The sequence below is a fragment of the Hyperolius riggenbachi genome, chromosome 1, assembly GCF_040937935.1.
Source record: "Hyperolius riggenbachi isolate aHypRig1 chromosome 1, aHypRig1.pri, whole genome shotgun sequence".
Classification (NCBI taxonomy): Eukaryota; Metazoa; Chordata; class Amphibia; order Anura; family Hyperoliidae; genus Hyperolius; species Hyperolius riggenbachi.
In genome coordinates this window covers 415,399,799-415,424,419 of record NC_090646.1, presented here as the reverse complement: position 1 = coordinate 415,424,419, position 24,621 = coordinate 415,399,799, and the positions used below count along the sequence as shown (strand labels likewise).

At 39.7% G+C, this 24,621-nt stretch overlaps 1 protein-coding gene across 8 annotated transcripts in view; it reads left to right on the top strand.

Moving 5' to 3' along the window:
• Window positions 1-24,621, top strand: part of TRPM3 (transient receptor potential cation channel subfamily M member 3) — a 700,748-nt gene that overhangs the window by 462,020 nt on the left and 214,107 nt on the right. For all 8 annotated transcript variants that reach the window (XM_068236331.1, XM_068236340.1, XM_068236285.1 and 5 more), the window contains exon 7: window positions 12,010-12,184. In XM_068236331.1, coding sequence (XP_068092432.1) covers window positions 12,010-12,184 — 175 coding nt within the window. The remainder of the gene's footprint in view (window positions 1-12,009; window positions 12,185-24,621) is intronic.

Here is a 24,621-nt window from a genome sequence, read left to right as displayed (position 1 = left end):
CTTCTGTCCCTATATGTATGGCTAACACATTTTCTGCAAGCTTTGTGGAGCCTTGCTTCTTTGGTGCTGTGAGATTTGGGAAGCTGTCCATCATTTGTTAGCTGTGGGATATAGTCGCATGTCCCCGAATGGCTTTATAGATGGATTTGTGCTACACTTCCTGAGGATGAAGGCTTTTCCCTATGGCATGGGAAACCAGGAGTCTTGTGGCAGAGCTAGAAGAGCTAGCCCTACAGCCACAATGACATTTGAAACTTGCCAAACACAATCAAAGCTACATTCTATTTTTAAACTATTTGGGTGTCATATATCTAACATTTCCTAAGCATTTGAAAGCGAAACATTTTCTGTGAAACAAGCAAACAGCTAGTATACATATGTTTCAAGGTTTTAAAAACTAAAAATAAGTTACAGTTTCCCTGAGGCTGCTTTCACAGTGGGACAGTGCAGGCGCACGTTAGAGCAGCCTGTAACGCACCCCCACCGCACAGCAATGAAAAATCAATGGGCTGTTCACAGTGCCCACGTTGCGTTACACAGTAGCGCTTCACGTCAAGACAACGCACTGCATGCAGTACTTTATACGCGGCCAAGCCGCGTTAGACTGTTTGCACATACTCAGTACGGGTGTTTTTTTGTTTTTTATTTTTGGGGCGGAGAGGAGGCGGGGAGAGGCCGCTACGTAGCCAGGAACATGGCTACTTGGCATTCACTGCACTTGCAGTGTTTACTCTTTGGAGCGGCCGCTGATTGGCTGGCAGGACCACGTGATGCGGAGAGCTCCGCTCACGTGGTCTCCGCAGAGCCTCCGACAGAGCAGGCGCACCAAGAGCTGCTTGTAACGCGGCTCTTGGTAGCGTCCTGCTCCAACACCACCAGGCGTTGCGTTAGGGACACGTTATGTGCCCTATAACGTCCCCTAAACGCAACGTCCTGGTGTGTAAGTAGCCTAAAAAATTAAAACAAAATAAAACAGTCATAAGAAGTTCAAAACTAAAGACAATTGTATGCTTTTTTTTTAAAGTGTGGTGCAAACTGTAAATCTAATTAGGGAAGGGTGGAAATGCCCATTTCTAATTTTTTAAAATTTCCGATTTCCACCACTTCCAATTTCCGTATTTCCGATTTTCTGTTTTCTGATTTCCGAGGAGTATTTTAATAGTTATTTCTTGAATCAAAGAATGCAAAAACAATCGGAAAAACGGCAATCGGAAAAAACAAAAATCTGTCTTGTGATTGCTCTAAAATTAGGGCATGTTTTCACTAGACACTTTGCAACGCAGAAACCGCTCCGCATTGCAAAACACAAGGAAACTGCAACCAATTCACGTCAATGGAGTAGTTTCCATTTACGCGAATTCACCTATGCAATCTGGCGTGATGCGATGGGGGAGAGGGGAATTATCTGCAGAGGGATACCTGCAGAGGGATGTATGGCAATGCGGCAATCGCCTCGCATCCAAATCACCAGTGGAAACGGGCCCGAACTGCGGTGATCCGATTTTTGCAGATAATTTCTGCATTCTCTGATTGGTCCAATGCTTCCGAGTCCTGTGATTGGGATAAAATTACACAGCTGTGGTAAATCAAATTTCGCGGAATTCCAATGAGAAATTCCAATTTCCGAACGGAAATGCGGAAATTTCAATTCTGCAAATCCTGAATGAGCATCCCTAAATCTAATTTACTGAGGGAACCTGAATGAGCATCCCTAAATCTAATTTACTGAGGGAATGATTCCCAATCTAATTTGTATAGATTAGGGTAGCCTTCATGTAAATGATTGCAAGTTTGCACACACATTGTACAGCTAAAGTGGATTTGAAGCAACTGTTAGGACTGTAAATTTTTGCATAGGCTTAGGCTATGATGTGGTCCATGGTCTCCTGCCCCAAAATGCCGTCTGTATTTGTCTCCATTTGCCATTTTAATGACGGTAAAGATCCTTGTCGCCGTCTTATCGATGGAGAAAGAGAAAGGGGAGGTATCAGCTGCAATGGGTACACCTAGTGCATGCCTAGCAGTAGTTCTAGGGTCACAGCCATCTTCCCAGCAAAATAAAATTTATAAACTGATTTTAAATTTTAAAAAAGCAATGGAGAATGGTGAAAATGGGACAGAGGCTCCCGAAGTCAACATGTTTCAGAAAATATGTTTTTAATAGGTTTAGCAAACTCACGGGTTTGTTTTAAATTGCAGCACTATGCTCTGAACGCAAGATGTTTTTGTATTCAGGTAGCCGAGACAAGACTTCAGCAGCATTGAAAGAATCATTTTTGTATCCACTTTATCCAGTCTGTTTTAAAACAAAAGTCCAAAGATAGACAAAAACTGCTTCAAAGTTGCCCAAAATAGCAAAAGAAGCTTGCACGTGTATGTCAGTTTTATGAATTTCAAAAACTAAAAAGCACGTGGAAAATGATAGTCAGCAGCACATCAAAGAAGAAATCCATGGCTTTCATCAGCTTCTCAACTACTTTTTGTGTCACTGCTTTGGAATCTACAATCCCCGCATTCTTCAGACTATCCTTTGTTGTTATTGCTGTTATATGCTTCTAGGAGGTGATTACTGCAACCAGCACAGAATTCTTATCCTCTGAGGACCTCAGGAAATGTCATACTGAAGGCAATTCAGAATTCCCTGAAGGTCCAAGCTCTGACATTTTTCTTAACTGTGATCACCCTGTGTTGACAAATAACTGCAGCTGCAGTAATACAGAGTCAGTAAGTCACAGAAATCACACACAAAGTACTCTTAAGAAAGCTAAAGAGGTTCTAGGTAACGTGCAAGAAATCCATCTCTCTGGTGCACACAGAGAGGTTGACTTCATAAATATAAGTTACAGGGTACGTTCCACAACATGCGCAGACGTCTGTCACACACTGACTATCAGCTCCATCCCTCTGACAGAGCACACTCATCTCCCAGATTTTACAGTGTTTCCCCAGCTGCAGCTCCATCATCCTCCCTCTCCACTACTGAGTTCAGGGCGAAAGGAGGTGAGACAGAACAAAGTCTCTCGACAGTATGTAGCCTTTTGTGAATGACAGTGTTTGTCAAGTACCTCCTGTTGAGGGTGATAGTAAACAAAGGGCAAATTCACTCATAGCCTGTTGAGGCTAGGGGCCACAGACAATCCTCTCTGAAAGTTTATGTCTCGAAAACCAAGTTGTGATTCTCTCAATTGTAGTTGAAGTGTTAATAGACGACTAGACGTTATGCAGAAAACCACTAGCCATTTAGAACGTGCATCAATTAGGAACCCCTAGCTAAGGAATGGCCCAGCAAAGTCTATGTGTACCTGTTGCCATGGTATATTCGAGCCAGAGAGGCATATTTTATACCTCTTGGCATTTCCTGGCACTAGTTTGCCAGTAGCTAAATATGCTGATTAATGTAAGGACACCATATATCATCTCTAGCCAATGATTACATTTTTATTATTCCATATGCATACATTTAATAAAGGCACCCGCTGAAAAGGGCACAGGAAATAGTTGAGAATATGAGTAAGATTACTGAAACTCTACTACTTAATTCATATAGTAAAATATTGGTAATATTTAGCGATATACCGATATTTTACTATGACCTAACCTCGCCCTACTCTCACACAGAACCTTTCTTCTACCACTGCCTAATCTTAAGATCCTAACTGCAACAAACACAATTGCTAACTCCCAGCTAGAGCAATTTCCTGCCTTTATCTGGTCAGCAGACACCAGTGAGCCAATCAGGTGTACTATTATACACCCTTTGCCTGCTGTACCAAATCTAGCAGGAATTGCAAAAATTGGGTAGCATTCAGGTGGGAGGCTTTGCTTGGACGCAAGATTGCATCGTTTACAGTGAGGCCCCTTGTAGGCACATCTCCCACACGGTCCCCTACCTAACCACTCACCTGTCAACCGCATCCTGGAAGCTGCAAAAAAGAAATGTAAAATCACAGACACTGGTCCACACGACAGCCCAGGGGCCCCAGTCTTACAAGGTGGTTTGGGAGCCCCAGCAAATGAGAGAGCCTGGGGCCCCTAGCTGTCGTGCGGACCAGTGTCTGTGATTTTAAATTTCATCTAACATCATCCTGTATCATTCCAAGGGAGCTGCTGTGAGAACTAGGCAATTGCAAAATCTAATTGTTGTTAATAAATTGATTAAAAATAATACATGAGAATAATTAGCGATCATTTCGACCTAATTAATAGTGTGTATTGTTACATTTAATCTTTTATGTTATGGTAGCTGGAAAGAAAGCATCATTAAGCCTTTGTATTCAGAATTACATCCTTTTATTTGCTATGACTCTCTTGTGGACTCCATTTGTAACACTAAGACTCCCTTTGAATCTCTTTAAACATGAGAGAAAAGTAACAAATGACAATGATTTTAATCTGCCTGTAGGAAGTGTAATGGAAACGCAATTAAATCATCTTTAAATGGAATTTTAGATTAAAACATTTCTAGGTGTGCTTTGATTGCTATTGTGATGCGATATTCATTTGCCTGAAGTTACAATAAATGTTAATAACACTCCCATAACTTCAGTTCCCAAAGCACGGTGCTTGGGGGTAATATTCAACTCATCTCTCTCTTTTATTCCTCATGTTCACTCCATAATCAGCTCCTGCCATCTCCAACTCACAAACATATCTCGCATCTGACATTTTCTCACTCAAGACACAACTAAAATGTTAATACATGCTCTTACAATATCTGGTCTGGACTACTGCAACATACTACTTTGTGGACTACCTTCTAACAGACTGGCCACGCTCCAGTCGGTACTGAACTCAGCTGCTCGTCTCATTCATCTTTCTTCTCGATCTTCCTTTGCTGCCCCTCTCTGTCAGGCTCTTCACTGGCTGCCAATTAACCAGAGGATCCAGTTCAAACTCCTAACCCTAACTTACAAAGCTCTCCACAATCTCTCTCCCCGGTACATATCCTCACTAATTTTCAGATACAAACCCAATCGCAATCTCAGATCTGCACATCAGATCTGTTGTCCTCCTCTAGAATTACCTCCTCACATTCACTTTACAAGATTTTGCACACGCTTCACCCCTCCTCTGGAATGCCCTCCCAAACACATCCACCACTCGCCAACCTTTGTTACCTTTAAACGCTCTCTACCCCGCCTCTTGTTTCCCCCCCTTTCCTTTTAGATTGTAAGCTCGCAAGGGCAAGGCTCTCTCCCCCTTTTGTGTCTTGGAAATCATTATATCATTATTCATTACCAATTCTGTATTTTGTATTCTGTATTTTGTATCATTTTTGTATTTTGTCACTAATTATGTATCTTGTATATTGGTGTACACCATTGTCTGTATTATTATGTACCCCATGTTTGCTTCTTACTTTGTACAGCGCCACAGAATATGTTGGCACTTTATAAATCAATAATAATATCATTTGATAACAATGCTGTTATTTTGCATTCATTATGAACATGCATTTACCATTTAACAGAAGGCCATTGCTTTATTAACAGAAATCATGTGACCCGTGGGCTTCCCTTTGTCATCCTATGCCTGAGAATATATGAAGGGGGCTGGGAAGGCAAAGGGACGTTCAACTGTCATTGCTGACATCTAGCTCAACCATCACCCCATCATTAGTCATCTCAAGGTGCATCCACATGGTGCTTACTAATAAACATCTGTAATATGCACTCAGTGTTTGGGCTGGATTAACTGTACATTCTGGATTGTTTTGCTTTGTTTTGAAGTAATGCTTACTTGGTGTGCCTCTACTGTCACTGAATATGTAGAGTTATTTTAAAATAACATGCAACTGATGTCAGAGGTACTGTATTAGTTCACGAATGGAGTACATAATGGCCCATAGGCCCATATGCAATTAACGTTTTCTTCTGGGTTTTCTCCTTGGACATATTGTTTTAGCTTCTTCTGAAACAACTTTTCAGCAATTTGCAATTGAAAAGGTATAAAAAAAAATTGGTGAAAAAGTACTATCAAAACTATTCTAAGTTTTTTTTCGCTTGCTGTCGCTATATTGACAAGGTGTGTGTGAAAGCATCACCTAGGCAAAAACTTAGGTGAAACAGTTAATTTCATAGGGGTCCATATCCTATTAACTTTTCTACTGACTTTTCTTCAAGGAGATATTTTCGAATCTTAGCAATAAAATACTTAGAAAGCTCCCACAGTGCAATAAATTACTCAAAATAAGTTTGATATATATTCACCTACTTTTCAGTACTTTTTCAATTGCATTTAAGATCTAAATGGTAATACGATCATCCAAAGAAAGGGTTGTCCTGTGCCTTGATAAAGTAGATCCTGAGTGGCTCCAAAATGATTGTTGGCTCAAACAGTCGTATGGTAATTGTTATGTAATGGAACAATAAGGCACAGCCCCTTATTTCTTTTTATTTCTTTGTATTATTGGATTTTGAAATGCTATAGGTCCAACATCTGTATCTGCATTTCATAAGGTGTGCGATCCTTTGGCCTAAACTGCCTGTGCCTTACAGCACTGGGTCCCCAGTTCAAATCCAAGCCATGGTACTATCTGCACAGATTTTGCGCAGGTTTCCTCCGGCTATGCCTGTTTTCTCCCACATCCCAATAACATACAGATAAATGAATTGGCTTCCCTGAAACAAATTGGCCCTAGACTACAATGGATATATGACTATGGTAAGTATTACATTTGTGAGCCCCTCTGAGGGACAGTTAGTGACAAGACTATATACTCTGGAAAGTGCTGCAGAAGATGTTGGCGATATGTAAAAATGAAAATAAGAATTAAATGCACAGTTGAGTAGTTTCAACAGTGGAACCAACAACGATCTGTGTGAAATGCAGAGCAACAGTCAGGAAGGCACTAGATGTAGTTTTCTATCATTTTCCAGCAGACTCAGCATTACAGATACACAATTGTTATTCCTTCTAAATTGACTGAATGCTCAGCTATTTCAACTGCATTAATTTTAGCTGCAATGCACCTTAGACTGAAGAGTAGCTAAACATAGAGCTTATCACGAACACTTTCCAAGGCGCAACTTCAAATCATGAGGCCACTGCAACTCCACCACTCCATGTTGATCTCGAATTTGCTAGGGCTCATATGTGTGGCCACCATATCACCCTTCTTTCTTCCACAGCAACTATGACACCTCAGAATACACCAGTCCCTCTGCACTGCTATGTCCCTCTCTATGTATAGCCATGTCTCCAGTATAGCTATACCTCCCAACATACAGAGTGGCACAAGAAAAAAGGTGTACTTATAGCTGCCTGCCTTGGTGCACTGAGCAACCGCTATTCTCCAGCTTACCTCACTCTTCTGGTGTCTACCTTCTCCTCACGTCTTCATTCCCCTAGTTGGTAATTGTACGTTGTGAGACAGGAGACTGATGTAAGAAGAAGGCAGCCTACAGATAACTTTGGCAAGTGGGTGAAAAGGGTTTGCAGTCCACTCTGAGACAGGTAGCTATAACAACACCTGCTGTCCTGTACTGATCTACAAAGTCGCCATCTAAGGATGGCAGGGGAATTTGGAAAGAGGGGTGGGCAGTGAGGAGCGGCACTATATGTAAGGCCGGATTGGCCTCCCTTAATAGTTATACCACTGAAAATGTGGATAGGAGATTGAACTTTACTTTCTGTCACAGGTCCATGTTGGAGTGTCTCATATTAATAAACTTCAACATACGTATATCTCATTTATTTTAGAAAATAACCTTATTTTTTGTTCAGTTATACAAGTAGCCTCATGGAAGTCATAAAAATAGCTCTCAGATATATCCTCTACATATTTGTTGGGCATGTTATGTTTCCGCATTAACACTGATCTGAACATTTCTTAAGATTCATACCCTGAAAATACAACCCATTTTTTCAATGTGCTTGTTTGGTAACTACAGTAGAAGATCATTGCCGATCCTTGTCTGCTTGCCTATGCACATGAGCTATGCTTGTGGAATATTTCCAAAACAAAGGGGTTTTCAATTTTCCAGCAGGTGAGCAATACTACCTGTCTCTTTAGAAGTATTAGAGTACTTAACTGAGATCACTTCACTGCAATACAACATACAGCAATGTAGTTAGTGCTGTGAAACAACCCACAGAACCCCCCTAACCTCCTCCCACGTTCCATGCAATCTTGATTCCAATTATTTATTATTTATTTATCCATTAATTATGGATGAGGTGGAAGAGGCAATCCTTCTTGTCTGTCCACACTCAGTTCATCCCACTTGCCACCACTTTCCCACCCAGGGTATGCCAACTTGCTGTCCTTCATGTAATGGTTAGGAGCATGTATTCAATGCAATTGCACAGTAATTCTAACATAGAAGAGAATTCAGTGCTTGTGTAAGTGCTGACCCGGAAGCTGACCCCTTGCTTCCGGGATCAGAACCATTTGAAAAATAGAAGATCTGTTCTTCTTATGTGGACAGTGGCCAAGCAGGACCATGGAGGTACAAGACAGGATGCCGGGCTGGCTTTGTGGGAGGTAAGTATTTGGAAAACATGTTTATTTTATCACAGGTTGGGTTTGGGTTCAGTGGTACTTTATTTAACTTACCCTATTCAATTAACTTTTCTCCTGAGTTTTCTTCCATGAAATATTTTCACGCCCTGTCAAAAAATACTTTTTAAGCCACCAAAAAACAAGAAAGTACTTAGAATAAATTTGATATTACTCCTTTATCTACTATTTAGTACTTTTCCAGTTTTTAGGTGCTAAAAAGTTATTTTGTAGACGAGATGAAAAATTGAGAGGAAACTAACAAGAAATGTTACCTGAATAGGGTCATAGTATGGAAATACATAGAGCTACATTAAGGCCATCCCTTTTGCCCATGTTATAAATATTGTAACAAATAAGTATGAGGTCAGACTTACCCAGAGGCTACCCAAAGCATCTCTTGAACGTAGCATTCAGGTGGACACTAGTTATGCCAAATGCTTCTGTACAATTCAGTGTTCACTGCAAGAAAGAAAAAGATACTGAAAAAATGAACTCAGAGTTCTGACTTGGAAAAAAAACATAACATATTTTACTGACCTAGATATAGAATTCATACCCTTTAAGTACTATGCTACTGAAAATTTTAACTTTCTGCTTCCACTGTAGTCATTCATGTAATAGTAGCAGAATAAAATTCTCAATACACTTTGTGTCATACAAAAAGCTCAGAAATACACTTTTCAGTATTCACCTATCATGGTGTCTAGCAGCCTTTATTTCTCTGCAGACGGCTGCTGACCTGTCAGCTATTGCAAGGAAGTAGGGGCTGTTAGAAGTATTTTCAGGTGGAAAAGACCAGATGAAGAAAGGGTTTCCTGTCCCTCTCAGCATTGCTGTTGATGGAAGAGTAGCCGTCAGATGTTGAAAGTGGCAGCTCTGAGCATTTTTTGACACAGAGTATTTTAAGGATTGTATCCAGCTGCTGTTATATAAGTTTCAGCTATAACGGTCTTCCATCACACACAACTAGGACTTGTTTTTCAAATGAAAATGGATATCTGATTTTCTCGTAACAGGCTAGAACTTTTTTTTTTCCTAAACAGAGCTGATACAATATCACTGTTTGCTTTCAACAGAATACCGGTAATTCTTTTGGAAAAAACTTTTTTTTAGAAACTTTTCATTCAATTTCACCTGACTGTTTTTAGAAGATATTCAGATACTGAACATGGTCAGGTTAGTTGGAAGATGGTTTATTTTACTTCGGCCTAGTGAGCTGCATCCATATATAAATGCACAGCACGCATTGTGGGCTCACAGTGGGTCTCATTTATCAAAATGTCTTCAATCCTAAAAGTAAGCATTCCCTTGGAATGATATGACCTTTTACTTGAAATTACTGTAAAGTCTAAGTACAGGGGGAAAAAAAGTATTATTTCAGATTTGAATAGTTTAAACAGGGGATAGAACCGAATGTGGGACTTTATTGATGTCTATGTTCCTATCTGTTCTGTGAGGAAGTGGGTGAACCTCTCTAACAGTGAAAAAAAGCTTTGTATGCATACTGATGGTCCTTGATCAAGGTGACCGTTCTAGGGCCACCTCTACCAAGAATCTAGCATGTGGAGAGCTGAGGGCATTATTCTCCTGCTTACCCCTCCCACTCCATTGTGCATCACACACTGTCCTCTTGGTAGCAATGCATCTGTATGGAACTTGGCCCCGAACTGTAGTCCAAGGGTTTGAGTCCCGATCTGTGTAGAAGACAATATTTGTGCATGTCTACACACCTAAAAACATTTGTGTAAAAATGTACTCAGTTTAACTTTCCTGGGGCTTCTACTAGCCACTGTAGTTGTTCTGGTCCATCGCCATCTTTTCACACTGCTCCCTTCAGCTGTTGTGCCCCTTTGAATGACGGGCCAATCGCAGGCTACTGCACATGCGCGGGCTACTGCCTCCTTGATCATGCTTCCGCAGGCGGCAGCATTCGGCACATGCGCAATTGCAAGTGTAGAATGCTCCCGGCCACAAGAGCAAAATCCAGGACGTGGCCCGGGGCCGAACATGCAGCTTTGGAGACTGGGACAGCTGCTAAAAGGGAGCAAAGCTGAAAGACAGCGTGGGACCAGAATGACAACAGGGGGCTAGATGAAACCCTAGGTAAGTTAAACTGAGCAGATTTTTACACTTTGCGTTTCCTATAAGGAAAGGAAGGTAGTAGGGACTCCCTACTAGGGACCTATATATTTCATCAATTAGGTGATTAAGCTGTAAGAAAAGAGACTATTACACATGCAAAGGTTTTTCGGTTTTTGCAGATTATCATGATGTATGGGGGTAATACTCCTGAAATATCTATAATTCCCACACAACAAATCCAGCATATGGCTGCCAACAAGTACAGCCACCCATACTGCTTCACGTCAAATCACCATGTTTCTGTAAACACCGTTCTTCATCTTCATACATAACAGAAATCAAATTCGGCATATGGGAGGAATGAGCCATATGTTAGCTGAATTCATGTTTTATAAATATGCCTTTCATCTGTGTATAGACCTCATTTACCATACATTACTACTGTTTTATGTTGTTTTTGTTGTCTTAATAAAGTGTTATCTCAGAAGAATGGTGGATTATATGCAGCCACAGAGCTGCCATAAGGATTGACTGCTCTACTAGTGTTGGTCACATGGTTCAGTGAGCTTGGTAACTAAAATTATTATTAATGATCTAGCAATCTAGCGTTGGAAAAGGGGATGGAAGCAGCCTTCCATTGCTCCAATAAGTTCAAATCATTGCAATACTGTTGTGTGATTGATCATTTTCTATAATGTTAGGCCCTGTTCACAGTGGTCAGTTGCATTGCAGAATAATTCTACCTGTCAACTCACTGCCCATACATTTCTATAGGCCTATTCACAGTACTGCATTGTAAGTGATCACCTTATTGTAACTCGCTGCATGCAGGCTTTGGTTTAAAGAGAAACTGTGACCAAGAATCAAACTTCATCCTAATCAGTAGCTGAGAAATCCCATGAGAAATCTATTCCTTTTCACAAACGGATCATCAGGGGGCGCTGTATGGCTGATATTATGGTGAAATCCCTCCCAAAGTGTGATATCAGGGCCATGGTCCTGACATTTTCCTGTCTGTGAACCTCATTGCATTGTGGGAAATAACAGCTGTTTACAGCTGGGTCCAACTGCCCAAAAAGCAAGCTGCATTTCTTTCTATTGACATCACCAGCCAGCAGTAAAAATGTCACCATGTGATAAATGTCAGAATATAAATCAGGGATTTAAAAGATTTTACAATGGGCAAACACTGACTAAATCATTCATACATAATTATTGTAAAAATGAAGCACTTTTTTATTACATTACTTTCACTGGAGTTCCTCTTGAAAGTCTGTGCCCAGTCTCCAATATAGTTCACAGTCATTATAACACATTATATTGCGTGCCTTAAGCAACTGACCACTGTGAACCTAGCCTTAGGAATAGAATATATAATGTACTAATGTCATGTTGGGAACATGGTTATTATTTTGCCTTTTCAGGAATTGGCCAAGGAGTTCCAGTGGTGGCCCTTATTGTTGAAGGTGGGCCAAATGTGATCTCGATCGTCCTGGAATATCTGCGTGACAATCCGCCAGTTCCTGTTGTGGTCTGTGATGGAAGCGGACGTGCATCTGACATCCTAGCCTTTGGTCATAAATATTCTGAAGAAGGAGGGTAGGCAGATCACTCATTCTGGGATTTTTTTCCCATTATTTACTTGTGTGTATAGTTTGCGTGGTTTCATAAAGAAAAACATAATTGTTATTTCTGAATTACCCTTCAATAAATGAGTGCCAGCGTGCAGAGATAGCCGAAGTGCTGATTATGTTTTTCAACGGATAATGGAGTTTGACGATGACAAATACTGACACAAACAAAACACGTAATTGTAGAGCCAAGAAGTAAAATGCATGTGGGTACAAAATGCAGTCTGTAACATTAACCATCGCTGCTTAGCAGCATAGTTACAACCAGTGGCGTAGGAATAGAGGATGCAGAGGTAGTGGCAGCACCAGGGCCCCTGGACCAGAGGGGTCCGGTAGGAGCAACAGCTTTATTATTATTCATAGTGAGGAATAGAAGTTTCTAATATGCCAATCCCTTAGTAGAACTTCTAAGGTACAATCAAGGACTACTGGTAATTGGGCAATGGTGCTGGTTGGATAACATGACCAGTATTTAGTGTGGCAACATAGAACCAAATTAGCTGATGTCAGTTATAAGAATATCCTCATAACCAATGTCTGTTGTCACCACATTTTAGACAGCAGAAAAAAGCACAAGTAAGTATAGGACAAATGGAGAGAATATATGTAATACATACTGTATGCAGACTGGGTTGCTGGCATTCAAAAGAGTATGGCACTGCTATACATAATCTTTTGAATACAGGCAATCCATTATAAACAATATTTGGTGCAAACATATGGGATCCTTCCTCTGTCTCTTTTCTGTACAGAGTAAGGTAAATTTTCTGAGTAATGCATCTTAAGATCAACGTAAAAGTTTTAATACAGCTCACAATTATTATTATTTAAAATGTACTGTATATATCCGCCGGGCGGATCACTCAAAATCAGTCTTATCACCCGAACAACAGTCTGTACACACGCCCGATTTAGCGTGCGGACGACTGAACGATGGGACGTTCAAACGACCCGTCGTTCGCAAAAGTCCGACGTGTGTATGGGCCTTACGAAATAAAACATTAAGATCAGATACATCAATCTAATTGTTTCCAGTACAGGAAAGAGGGCTGTTTTCTGACTTTTATTATCTCAACTGTTATTGAACTATTTTCTTTTTCTCTGGCAGAGGAGAGGTCATTAGTTCACAGACTGCTCTGAAAGAATCATTTTGAATGCTGAGTGTTGTGTAATCTGCACATATTATAGAATGATGCAATGTTAGAAAAAACACTATATACCTGAAAATAAAAATATGAGAATATTTTCTTTGCTGCTAATCTTCTAGTAATTATTCATAGTACACAACCAATTCACTATATCATTTTTTTTTCACTTCAGTGTCTCTTTAAGGGGCTCACAATCAAATGCCTACAATAGTCATATGAAAAGAAGGAAGACCGAGAGCCCAATATAGTGTAGTATGTTTTGGTAAAGATTGGAAGGTATAATGAAACGTAAGTAATATACTCACAAACCAGGGTTGCCTCTAAAGCAACCACTGTTAAGGCAGGTGGGGAGAACAAGCCTGTCCCCACTCAGGAGTAAAACGTCGCTCTCCGTGGATAGAGGAAGTTGTAGGGTAGATCACCCTTCCACCAAGGGTGGACTTCTAAATGCTTAAAGGTGTACAGAGGCGCCGGCAGTATAAAAGTAGCTAAAAAGGTTAAAATGTTCTGGTTGCGGCGGTGGACCAGCTAACCATAAACGGACAGCCAGGCTGTTAATTTTCAAATAAATACACAATTTATTCAATTGCTCCCAAACAATAGTCGCAACGCGTTTCACGGGCAAAACACCCGCTTCTTCAGGCAATAAGAGACAGGAGCAACAACACAGCATGTAGTCTGAGTGATGCTTGGCACCTCTGAGGTGCCAAGCATCACTCAGACTACATGCTGTGTTGTTGCTCCTGTCTCTTATTGCCTGAAGAAGCGGGTGTTTTGCCCGTGAAACGCGTTGCGACTATTGTTTGGGAGCAATTGAATAAATTGTGTATTTATTTGAAAATTAACAGCCTGGCTGTCCGTTTATGGTTAGCTGGTCCACCGCCGCAACCAGAACATTTTAACCTTTTTAGCTACTTTTATACTGCCGGCGCCTCTGTACACCTTTATACAATAGTCATATGTTCATTGTAGTCTAGGGCCAAATAACTTCGCTGTATGTTTTTGGGGTGTTAGAGAAAACCGGAGGAAACCCACGCAGACACTTAAAGTACATACAAACTCTGTGCAGGTTGTGCCCTGGCTGAACCCATCGCTGCAAGGCTAGAGTACTATCCACTACGTCACCATGCTGTCCAACTATATATATACTGTTAATAGTGTATACAAATCAAGACTGATACATTTGAGGTTATTTCCTCCATGAACTGAGGTAAAACCCTCATCTCAGGCAACACCATTAGAATTAGAATATCTTCAGAGATGGGATTAAGACTCCCTGCACACTGCAAATCTGATTTGCAATTCCGATTCTGAATTGCTATTCCGATTTTCCCTGAATGCTATCAACAGAAAAATGCAGAAAAAAACGCAGCATGCTTTAACAATTAAAAATCGGAATCACATGTAAAAAAACGTTTAAAAATCGGAATCACATGCAGTGTGCAGGGAGCCTTAACCGTATAAAGATTTATTAAATTGAGATCTGCTCTTTTGATGAAGGCGTCTATACATCTTTTAGTCAACATGAACTCAAGGGAGGTCAAAACGTAACTTTATTTTCATTTATACCTAACCTCATAAATGCCTTTCTCTGCTCTGTCTTTTGCGGAGATTTCTTATCACTCCCTGGTAAAGTGATAGGAGCCACTAGCAGGTGATGGGAAAAGAGACAGAAATGAAAAACGTACTTCTTTTGCAGAAGGGAGAAGAGTTATGTTGGTGACACACTGGCAAATTGTCTTGGCAGATTTTTATTAGAGAAACTGATTGTACCAACAGTGCATGTGTGCAGAGGAATTTATATTAAAATAACAAACATGCAAGCAAAACAGCTCACTCTACAGGGTATAGAAAAACATTATTAAAGGACCACTACAGCGAAAAAAGTAAGCAGTTAAAATCTGACAGAACCAACAGGATTTGGGCTAGACCATCTCTTCATGGGGGATTCTCAGGATTTTCTTTGTTTTCAAAAGTGTTTCTTGAACAGCAGTATAACTGCCAACATAGTAAGATACCAGCCAGCCTGCCTACTCACTTGCACACTATTTTGGAAGTTAGACTTAGCAACTGCCAGTCAGGAAATGCTTTTGAAAACAAAGAAAACCCTGAGAATCCCCATGAGGAGATGGACTAGTCAAAAACTGTCAGATTTTACCTGCTCACTTTTTTTCGCTGTAGTGGTCCTATAACCTCCCTAGCAGTATTGACAGATATACACGTCCATACAAAACATGCTGTGAACATTGTAAACGTGTATACACGTTAATACTCTCCTGCACTGTATACTTTCTTGACACATTTTGGCAAGTTAAAGGGAAAAAAAAGGTTATAAAAATTAATTGTATCACTTTTTGCAAAGAAATCCTGGGGAAATTGAACGTCAGGGAGGTTAAGAGGGTTACTCGTATCTTTCTCTTATGCTAGCTAAAAACGATTGAGATTCACCTTATTGATTGTTTGCTTTTCTGGCACAATTTACAAATGTTTGTAAACGTTTTCTTGAAATTTTCAGTAAGGAAGAGGGTTACACGTATCACAGGTACAAAACACAAAATCTTTAAAAAGAGTTGTGTCTCTTGAGAAGGCATTCCAAGCAATATAAGAGTCCAGCAACCACTCCAATGTTATTATAGTCATATTATAGTTATAGTCAATGTTAATATAGTCCTATTATAGTCATATGTCTAATGTAGTGTATGTATAATAGTCTAGGGCCAATTCGGGAGAAGCCAATTAACTGATCTGCATGCTTTTGGGATGTGGGAGGAAACTGGAGTGCAAAGAGGAAACCCACACAGACACATGGGGAAAACATACAAACTCCATGCAGATAGCTACCTGGCTGGGATTCAAACCAGGGAGGGACCCAGCGCTGCAAGGCAAGAATGCCTTAAATTTCATGTTAAAAAATAAAATAAAAAATACAGTATGGAACTAGTAATAATGACAGATTACCCAGATCCACCACACTGAAATATGGAACAAAAATATAGCATTTAGCCTGGATCCCTTCCACACAATACATTTACACCACCAATCAGGAGACACTTTACTAGGAATGATCATAGAGATGCAAATAATTCCGAATTTATGCAGGACCATGCAAATTCTGTATGCAAATATATGCAAATGCAGCTAGGAAAAGGACTAGTTAAATTAAACCTGTGTGGGACTTGTTTGATCCATTTTCAAGCTGCATATGTTTGGGTACAAAATTGACTTACTCTTGCATTAACTCTGAATTATTTGCATCTCATTGGCCTACTCTTCACAAGAAGGACTGTGTCACACCATTCTCCATTTTTTCAAACAAAACTAAACATGAATTGGGTTATATTTAAGTTTTTTGATACACTGGTTTTGGTTCTATTAATCCAAAAAAAGGCAAAGAAGATAAAAAAGATATCTGTATTGGATGTACAGTACAAATCTATAACAGAAAAGAATCCAGAACAATAATCACAACATCCATTTACTTTTTGGAACAACAGAATTCAGTAATCAATACTACTGCATGGATACAGATGTTTTGTTCCCAGTTGATAAATTCAACTTGATTTCTGGTTATCTAAGGGACATGGGTCGGCTATATAGCTTCACATAGGTTCTGAATCTTCCCCATGCTACCCAAAACTAAGACAAAAATGGTTTTAAATGGCAGTAGACTTTATAAAGGTGAACCTAATATAAACCAGGGCTATATAACCTTAAGAAATGGTTATAAACATGATTAGAGTCCATCTTTAGTGAAAATTGCATGCATTTTTTTTATTGTTTTAGGATTATGTCTAGGAGAAGAATACTCAAACTGATACCATACTGTTTCTAGAAGAGTCAGGAGAAAGTTCTTTAGTGTCAGAAACGAGTTCTTATCCTTTGTTCATTCATATCATATATATCAACGTCAAATGCCTATTACCGATCCTCCGATGTTCCTCCAATAACCCCGTAATTAAATGACCCCCGCACTCAGCTGATTGCCTATTACCGATACTACTCTGATTCCCCGACACTTAATTAAACACCTCCCCTCCCCTTCCCCAGGCTTGGGCAAAAGTGGGATATTTATATCAAGATTTGATAGAACAGGGATATCAAACTCCAGTCCTCAAGGGCTGAGGTCCTCACACATTTTTGGCAGAGCTCAAATTAATTAATGAGACTCTAAAAAAAATGTGTTGCTCGTCAAGTAGAACACATTTCTCCATTTTGCAGTTCATCCTGAATGCAAGAGTTTGACACCTGTGTGATAGAGGGCGGAGCATAGTAGATTTAATTATCCCCTATCCTGCAGCATATATAGTGCCCAGCATGCGAGTAATAGAAAACCTGATGCTATATGGTCCCATATTTACAGGAGTGACTGTGTGTGTGTGTGTGTGTGTGTGTGTGTGTGTGTGTGTGTGTGTGTGTGTGTGTGTGTGTGTGTGTGTGTGTGTGTACATTTCCTACACGTAAAATAGTATTTACACATTATGCTTACATTTTCATAATGCTTTGTCCAATAGTTATGTTATGATTTTCAAAGCACTGGAGCTTGTGACACGACTTCTCTATCCTATTTCAAAATAATTATATCATATTGTACTGGTGTCCCAACAGAAAAATTTAATTACACATTTCAAAGAATATTTGAAATTCCTGAACCTGAGGAACTTGTTGTGCTGTCAGACTTTGAATTAAAGTTGCAACAAAGCTGTAGGAATATTCTGTGCAATAAAGGAAGGATATTTCTGCTGTCAATTAACCAAGCCTGAAAATGTCAAAACACTTTAGTGGTGAAATTCAATGAATATACAATAAAGGACTTGCCAAATAACAATGTAGATTGCGATATGAGAACAAAGAAAAGGATTTGTGTAGTCAGGTGTAAAAGCACAGGAGGATTTAACGACAAGTGCCCTTATCCAATTAACTTTTTCTCCTATGTGTTCTCCCAAGAGATAATATTTCATCTTATCTAAAAAGATTACTTTTTAACACTTAGGACTAAAAAGAAGCTAAAAAGTAATATTAGACTTACTTTGAGCATTTTCTTGCATGTCGGGCACTTTAAAGATATTTCACAGGTGAGATTGGAAAATATCTTGTTGGAGAAAACTGAAGAGAAAAGTTAATAGGATATAGGCCTAGAACCAAGTGCAAATCTGTCTTTAAATAGCCCAAATTTCTATTATGGAAGTGACCTAAATCATATGCAGGTGTAGTAAATTATTACCATTTAAGTTTCTGCTTCGAGCATGATACCGAAATTTATCAAAGCATACCCAGGCATCAGAGATCATAAGTAATCCAGAAAAACTGGCCTGAATTTAATAAAATTGTCATTCTGTGAGTGACATGCTTTATCAATATTAGTAAGAGCAATAAGAAGAGAAGCTTGTGACACCACTGGGATGAGCACACCGAAATGACAAAATAGAGCTATGTTTCAAACAAAAAGAGTCAGATATTAAAGGTTTCGTTTTCGAATTTGTGGATTGCTGTGCCTCATATTTCTACCACCTTATTATTGAATGTCCTACATCCAGCAGGAAGCAGAAATTAAACTTCATTCTATGTCCTCAATCAAGATAACCTTTCAGTATAATATGCAATTTTATACCAGTTCAAAGTATATTAATTAAAAATCCATTCACTTGATATTAATCATACTTTCTCTGAAGGTAATTCCAGTGTCACTTCTTACCACAAAATATTTAAGGAATGGTACATTATAATTAATATCAATGATCTGGTGGATGATAGAATTTGAGAATACTTTATTTTACTACTCTCTGCATGACCATTTCCATAAGCAGCCAAAATAAGGTGTACACATTGTTTCCTTCACATGAGCTATGCCAAAAAATGGAATTATATGTACATTTCTCTTTGCTCTAAAAAGGTACCTGTTAAAAACCAACAGACATAATACAAAGAACAAGATTTTATCTTTTTTTTTATAACTATCCCCGATTTAGTTAGAAACTTTTGTTTGTTTTTTACCTTGAATTTTTTTTTAAAGGTTCAAGATAACATTTTATCTCACTCAAAATAACGGTTTTATGATATATCCAAAATCTGCCCAAGTCAAACTAAAAGTAGAAGAGAATTCAGCATTTTGCCATTCTCTGTTTTTCCTCATTGGTTATAGTTACATACAGTAGTTACATAGTTATTTGGGATGAAAAAAAGAGATACGTCCATCGAGTTCAACCAGAGAACAAAGTAAAACACCAGCCTGCTCCCTCACATATCCCTGTTGATCCAGAGGAAGGCGAAAAACCCTTACAAGGCATGGTCCAATTAGCCCCAAAAGGGAAAAAATTCCTTCCCGACTCCAGATGGCAATCAGATAAAATCCCTGGATTATCATCAGGATTGCTCTCACGAGTAATCACGAGTGATTACCCGTGATTCAAATGAGGCTTAATTGGCGCAGGTGTGCGGCGGGATATAAGGGGTTATTTACCCATAATTCCGTCGTCTGCTCTGCATTCCAAACAGCTTTCCCACGTCCTATTGGTTGCGTTCCAAACCTCACACCAGCGCACTTCCGGCTTGAAGGAGGATTACTCGTGAGAGCAACCCTGGTTATAATTGGTTTATCACAACTTAGTCTACCGGTAGCATTCTACATCAACAGATGGTAATGTGATATTTTTGTGAAAAAAGGTATTATTTAAAGTGTACCAGAGGCGACATGTGACATGATGAGATAAGCATGTGTATGTACAGTACAAAACATATTAATAACCAGGCTGTTTTACTTGTTTTATTTTCCTGCATGAAGGAGTAAAAGTTTAGGCATGGAAGTGACAGCTTCTGAATTGTTGGTACCTTTCCCGGCAGAATACAGCTTCTGAGAGCAGGGGGAGATATAAAAAGGTCAATAGTTCATTGATTTTTATTTAGGGTCACTTAATAGGCTGCCACTGAGCAGAGGCAACAAAACATTCAATCTACTTTGTAAATGTTTAAATATAAAATAAAACCATGGGATATCTAAAACATGCATTTTTAGGAGTAGGAGGATAAATACAATTGTTTATCTCATCAGTTTATGTTCACCTCGGGTTCACTTTAACAGCTCCAGGACAGCCTGGATTTATTAAAAACAACATTTTTAATTCACATGACCACAAATGCACAAATTCAGACTCACTAACCTTTTGTCAACCCTCCCTGTGGTGCAGTATTACCCAGGCAATGACTAGCTATGTTGTCACCTTTGCTGGATCATTCCAGATCTTAATGTGGGATTATACTTAAAACTAAATGTTTGCTTTAAAACATTAATCATAGTAAAAAAAAATGAATATGAAACACTACAAGACCAGTCTGAAATCATTTGAATGCATAGTCACACCTCACTGAACTGTTATCATTTTTGGCTGCAGGACAAATGATCAGATAGACTTGTAAAATGAAGTAATTAATGAGCAAACAAAGAAGAGCTAGCTAGACTTGTAATTAAGTGATTATTGAGAAAAAAAAAGAAGAGAAGAGAACCCCCCCCCCCCCCCCATATAACAAAAACTTTTCTAGTTAATGTACACAATGTAGTACACTACACACACAATCTAATAATGTAGCCCGGCAATTGCACATTTTTATAAACAGAGGATATGACCACATACTGCACCACACATATATATACATATGCCAAAAATATAACAATTTTATTATTATTAAATCTTCACAAAGCACCATAGAAATTAGATTAAAACATCTAAAAACCAAGGGGACACCTCATACAGATAATTATAGCGTATCACATAAAGGTAAGATCAATAATAGCTTGTAATAAGCATAGATAATATAGTATTATCACCTGGGTAGCTCAAGATGAGATCTGCCACAGGGATTGAACCCGGGTTCAGAATGCCTCATCTATTAAAGTGCAAAACGTAGTGAATTATAAAGCATCCAAAACATTAGTATGTGATGTCACAAAAAGACAAAAATGTGGCAACCACTATAAATATAGAAGTGAAAAACCTGTGGGACAAAAAGTGCATATAGTGTTAATACAGTAAACAACAAGATAAGCCCAAGAACAGCCCATGGATGCTGAATATCATAAAGTGAATTGATGCTGGGACCGCGATGGCAGCGCGGAATGGAAGAGAGAGCGAGGCTTACTTGACCCGGATGGTAATCAAGACCAGAGAGGTGTCCAGTACAGGAGGAAGGCCCCTGCAGACTACTCTACCGGTGTCGCGGCAGTCACGCCGCTTTCTCAAGAGTGGGGGGTCCTGTGTGGGGTTTCCTGCAATTGCAAACCTGTGAATTTGCAGCTAAATGAAGTGATAAGCTTGAGAATTAACCCTTCCAGTATCTTGGAAACAACTCAAATGGTTTTAGCTGTTAAGTTTATGCTATGTTTAATTCTTTAGATCATAGATTAAAATGTGTGTGTAACCCCCCTTTAACAATGGTATCATCCCACACAGCTATTTCTATCTAAATAGCTTTTAATGTTAAAATAAAACATTTAATAAAGTACTATGTGAGATAATTGACATTCATCTAATGTGTATAGGACATATTCATTTTACTTTACTTCACTTCACTAAATGGAGCATCGCGTATTTGAAGATGAAGCTAAAAGTGAATTTAGTTAAGCCAAGCCCATTGCCAAGTAAGTTCCATACAACATCACATAAATTACCAAATACCCATGCAAGGAATGGAGAGACACAACTGCTTTAGATACCCAAAGGAACCAGTTTGTACTGGACAAGGTTATGTGCCCTAGAAATGTTTTACTCACTCTTAAGGGGCCCATACATAAGGCAACTTGGTGGCCGATCGACAACAAAATCGTTGCCGCCAAGTGCATGCCCGACAAAGTGACCAATTTCGGGACAGAAATTTGTCGCTTTGTCTATCGCGCATGATGCAAGATGACGGGCCAAAGTTGGTTGGTCGGGTGTGCGCCAGTACGGCAGCGATTTCCGAGCGAGCGACAAGACGACGAAACCTCCTCCGCAATGTATAAATGTTTACCCGTTTGCATTTATACGTTACCTGTCCTGTTACAGCCTCTGTGCGGTGTCCCGTAACCTCTGGGCGGCTGTCCGTACACGCTAGTGGCGCATAGCGTCTGACGCCAGTCTGAGACCAGTGAGCGCATATGGAATACCGCCTGAAAGTTACGGGACACCCGTGGAGGCTGGAACAGGACAGGTAATGTATAAATGCACAGAGGGGCACATTTATACATTGGGGGGCAGCAGCGGTGCGGGGGCAGTGAGCTCAGGTGATTCCCTGAAGATTTCATGCTGAAATCAGGCAGGAATTGGCTTGTAGTGTATGGGCAGAATTAACAAGAGACACATTTATCTCTAATCAGATTTGATTAAGAGATAAATTTGTCTCTTTGTCGAATCTGCCCATAATCTTTAGGTCTAAGGGCACCTTAACTGAGCAATTTCTTTATTTTACAATAAGAAAAAATATGAATGTATGTGAAATGAAGGAGCTGATCAGCAAAAGCGAAAAGAACGTCATCTAGAACACAAATGGTACCTGGTTGGTCATTTGCAGGCTTTTACTACTGACTAACAGTAAATATGAATTATTTTATGATCTCAACCTTTCTGGAATTTTGAATTGTACAGCTAGATTGTTAAAGCACAATTTCCAATAGGTTGGGATGCTAAGTAACCTGTATTTGCATGTGATGATTGTAGACACTAAGTTCTTTGGCATCTTTGTGGAAGTTAAAGAGACACTGAAGCGAAAAAAAATATATGATATAATGAATTGGTTGTGTACTATGAATAATTACTAGAAGATTAGCAGCAAAGAAAATATTCTCATATTTTTATTTTCAGGTATATAGTGTTTTTTCTAACATTGCATCATTCTATAATATGTGCAGATTACACAACACTCAGCATTCAAAATGAGTCTTTCAGAGCAGTCTGTGAAGTAATGAACTCTCCTCTAGCAGAGGAAAAGTAAACAGTTCAATTACAGTTGAGATAATAAAAGTCAGATAACAGCCCTCTCCACGACTAAAGGTAGCCATACACTGGTCGATTTGCCATTAGATCGACCAGCTGACAGATCCCTATCTGATCGAATCTGATCAGAGAGGGATCGTATGGCTGCCTTTACTGCAAACAGATTGTGAATCGATTTTAGCCTGAAACCGATCACAATCTGTTGAGCTGCTCCTCCTACCTGTGTCCCCTCCCCTATACATTACCTGATGCTGGCTCCCGGGCGTCTTCTCCGCGCTGCACCGCACCGCTCTGTTCTTGCTCCATCCCGGCGCTTCCTGTGTCACTCTGTGACCAGGAAGTTCAAATAGAGCGCCCTCTATTTGAACTTCCTGGTCACTGCAGTGACACAGGAAGCGCCGGGATGGAGCCGGAACAGAGCGGTGCAGCGCTGAGAAGACGTCCGGGTGCCAGCGTCAGGTAATGTATACCTGATCGGATCGGCCGCCGCTAGCGACGCGCACCCTACCCGCGGGAGATCGAGGGTAATTTCCCACACGGCGCGATCGACGGACCGATCCGATTTCGGGAGGAAGTCGGATCGGCTGGTGCGTTTAGCGCGAACGATTGGCAGCAGATTCGATCCCAGGATCGTATCTGCTGTCGAAACGGTCGCGAATCGGGCCAGTGTATGGCCACCTTAAGTTAGTCGGAGAGCTTAATAGCTTTTTTGCATAGAGATAACAACTGGAGTTTCTCAACTCTTCCTGTACTGGAAACAATTAGACTGATGTAACTGATCTTAATGTTTTGTTTCTTAGCTGTACTACACATACAAATCATAATATCATCATTTTTTTTTCGCTTCAGTGTCTCTTTAAGTAGACTGCAAACCCTTAATGAGCAAACTGATAATAAGGTTCTTCACTCCATTTCCAGGCATTGATTCTTATCAACACAGGAAACACAATGCGACAACAAATAGAGTTTTAATGGCAGTCTCTTCTAATACAGCAAAACATATTGTTCATTGCCTATATCTTTTGAGACTCTGGATGTACAGTCTCAAGCTCACATTAAAATACCATTCATTTTAGAGAGTACATTCAATATAAAGAGTAGGGATGGTCAATGAGATGTAAATAATTTCGAGTTGATGCAGCCTTATGCAAATTTATGCAGCTTGAAAATGAATCATTCAAATTCTGCTGAGGTAAAATTAGATTAGTCCATTTTCAAGCTGCATAAATGTGCATACAAAATGTGCATAATTCTGCATCAACTCAAAATGATTCACATCTCATTGACCATCCCTAATA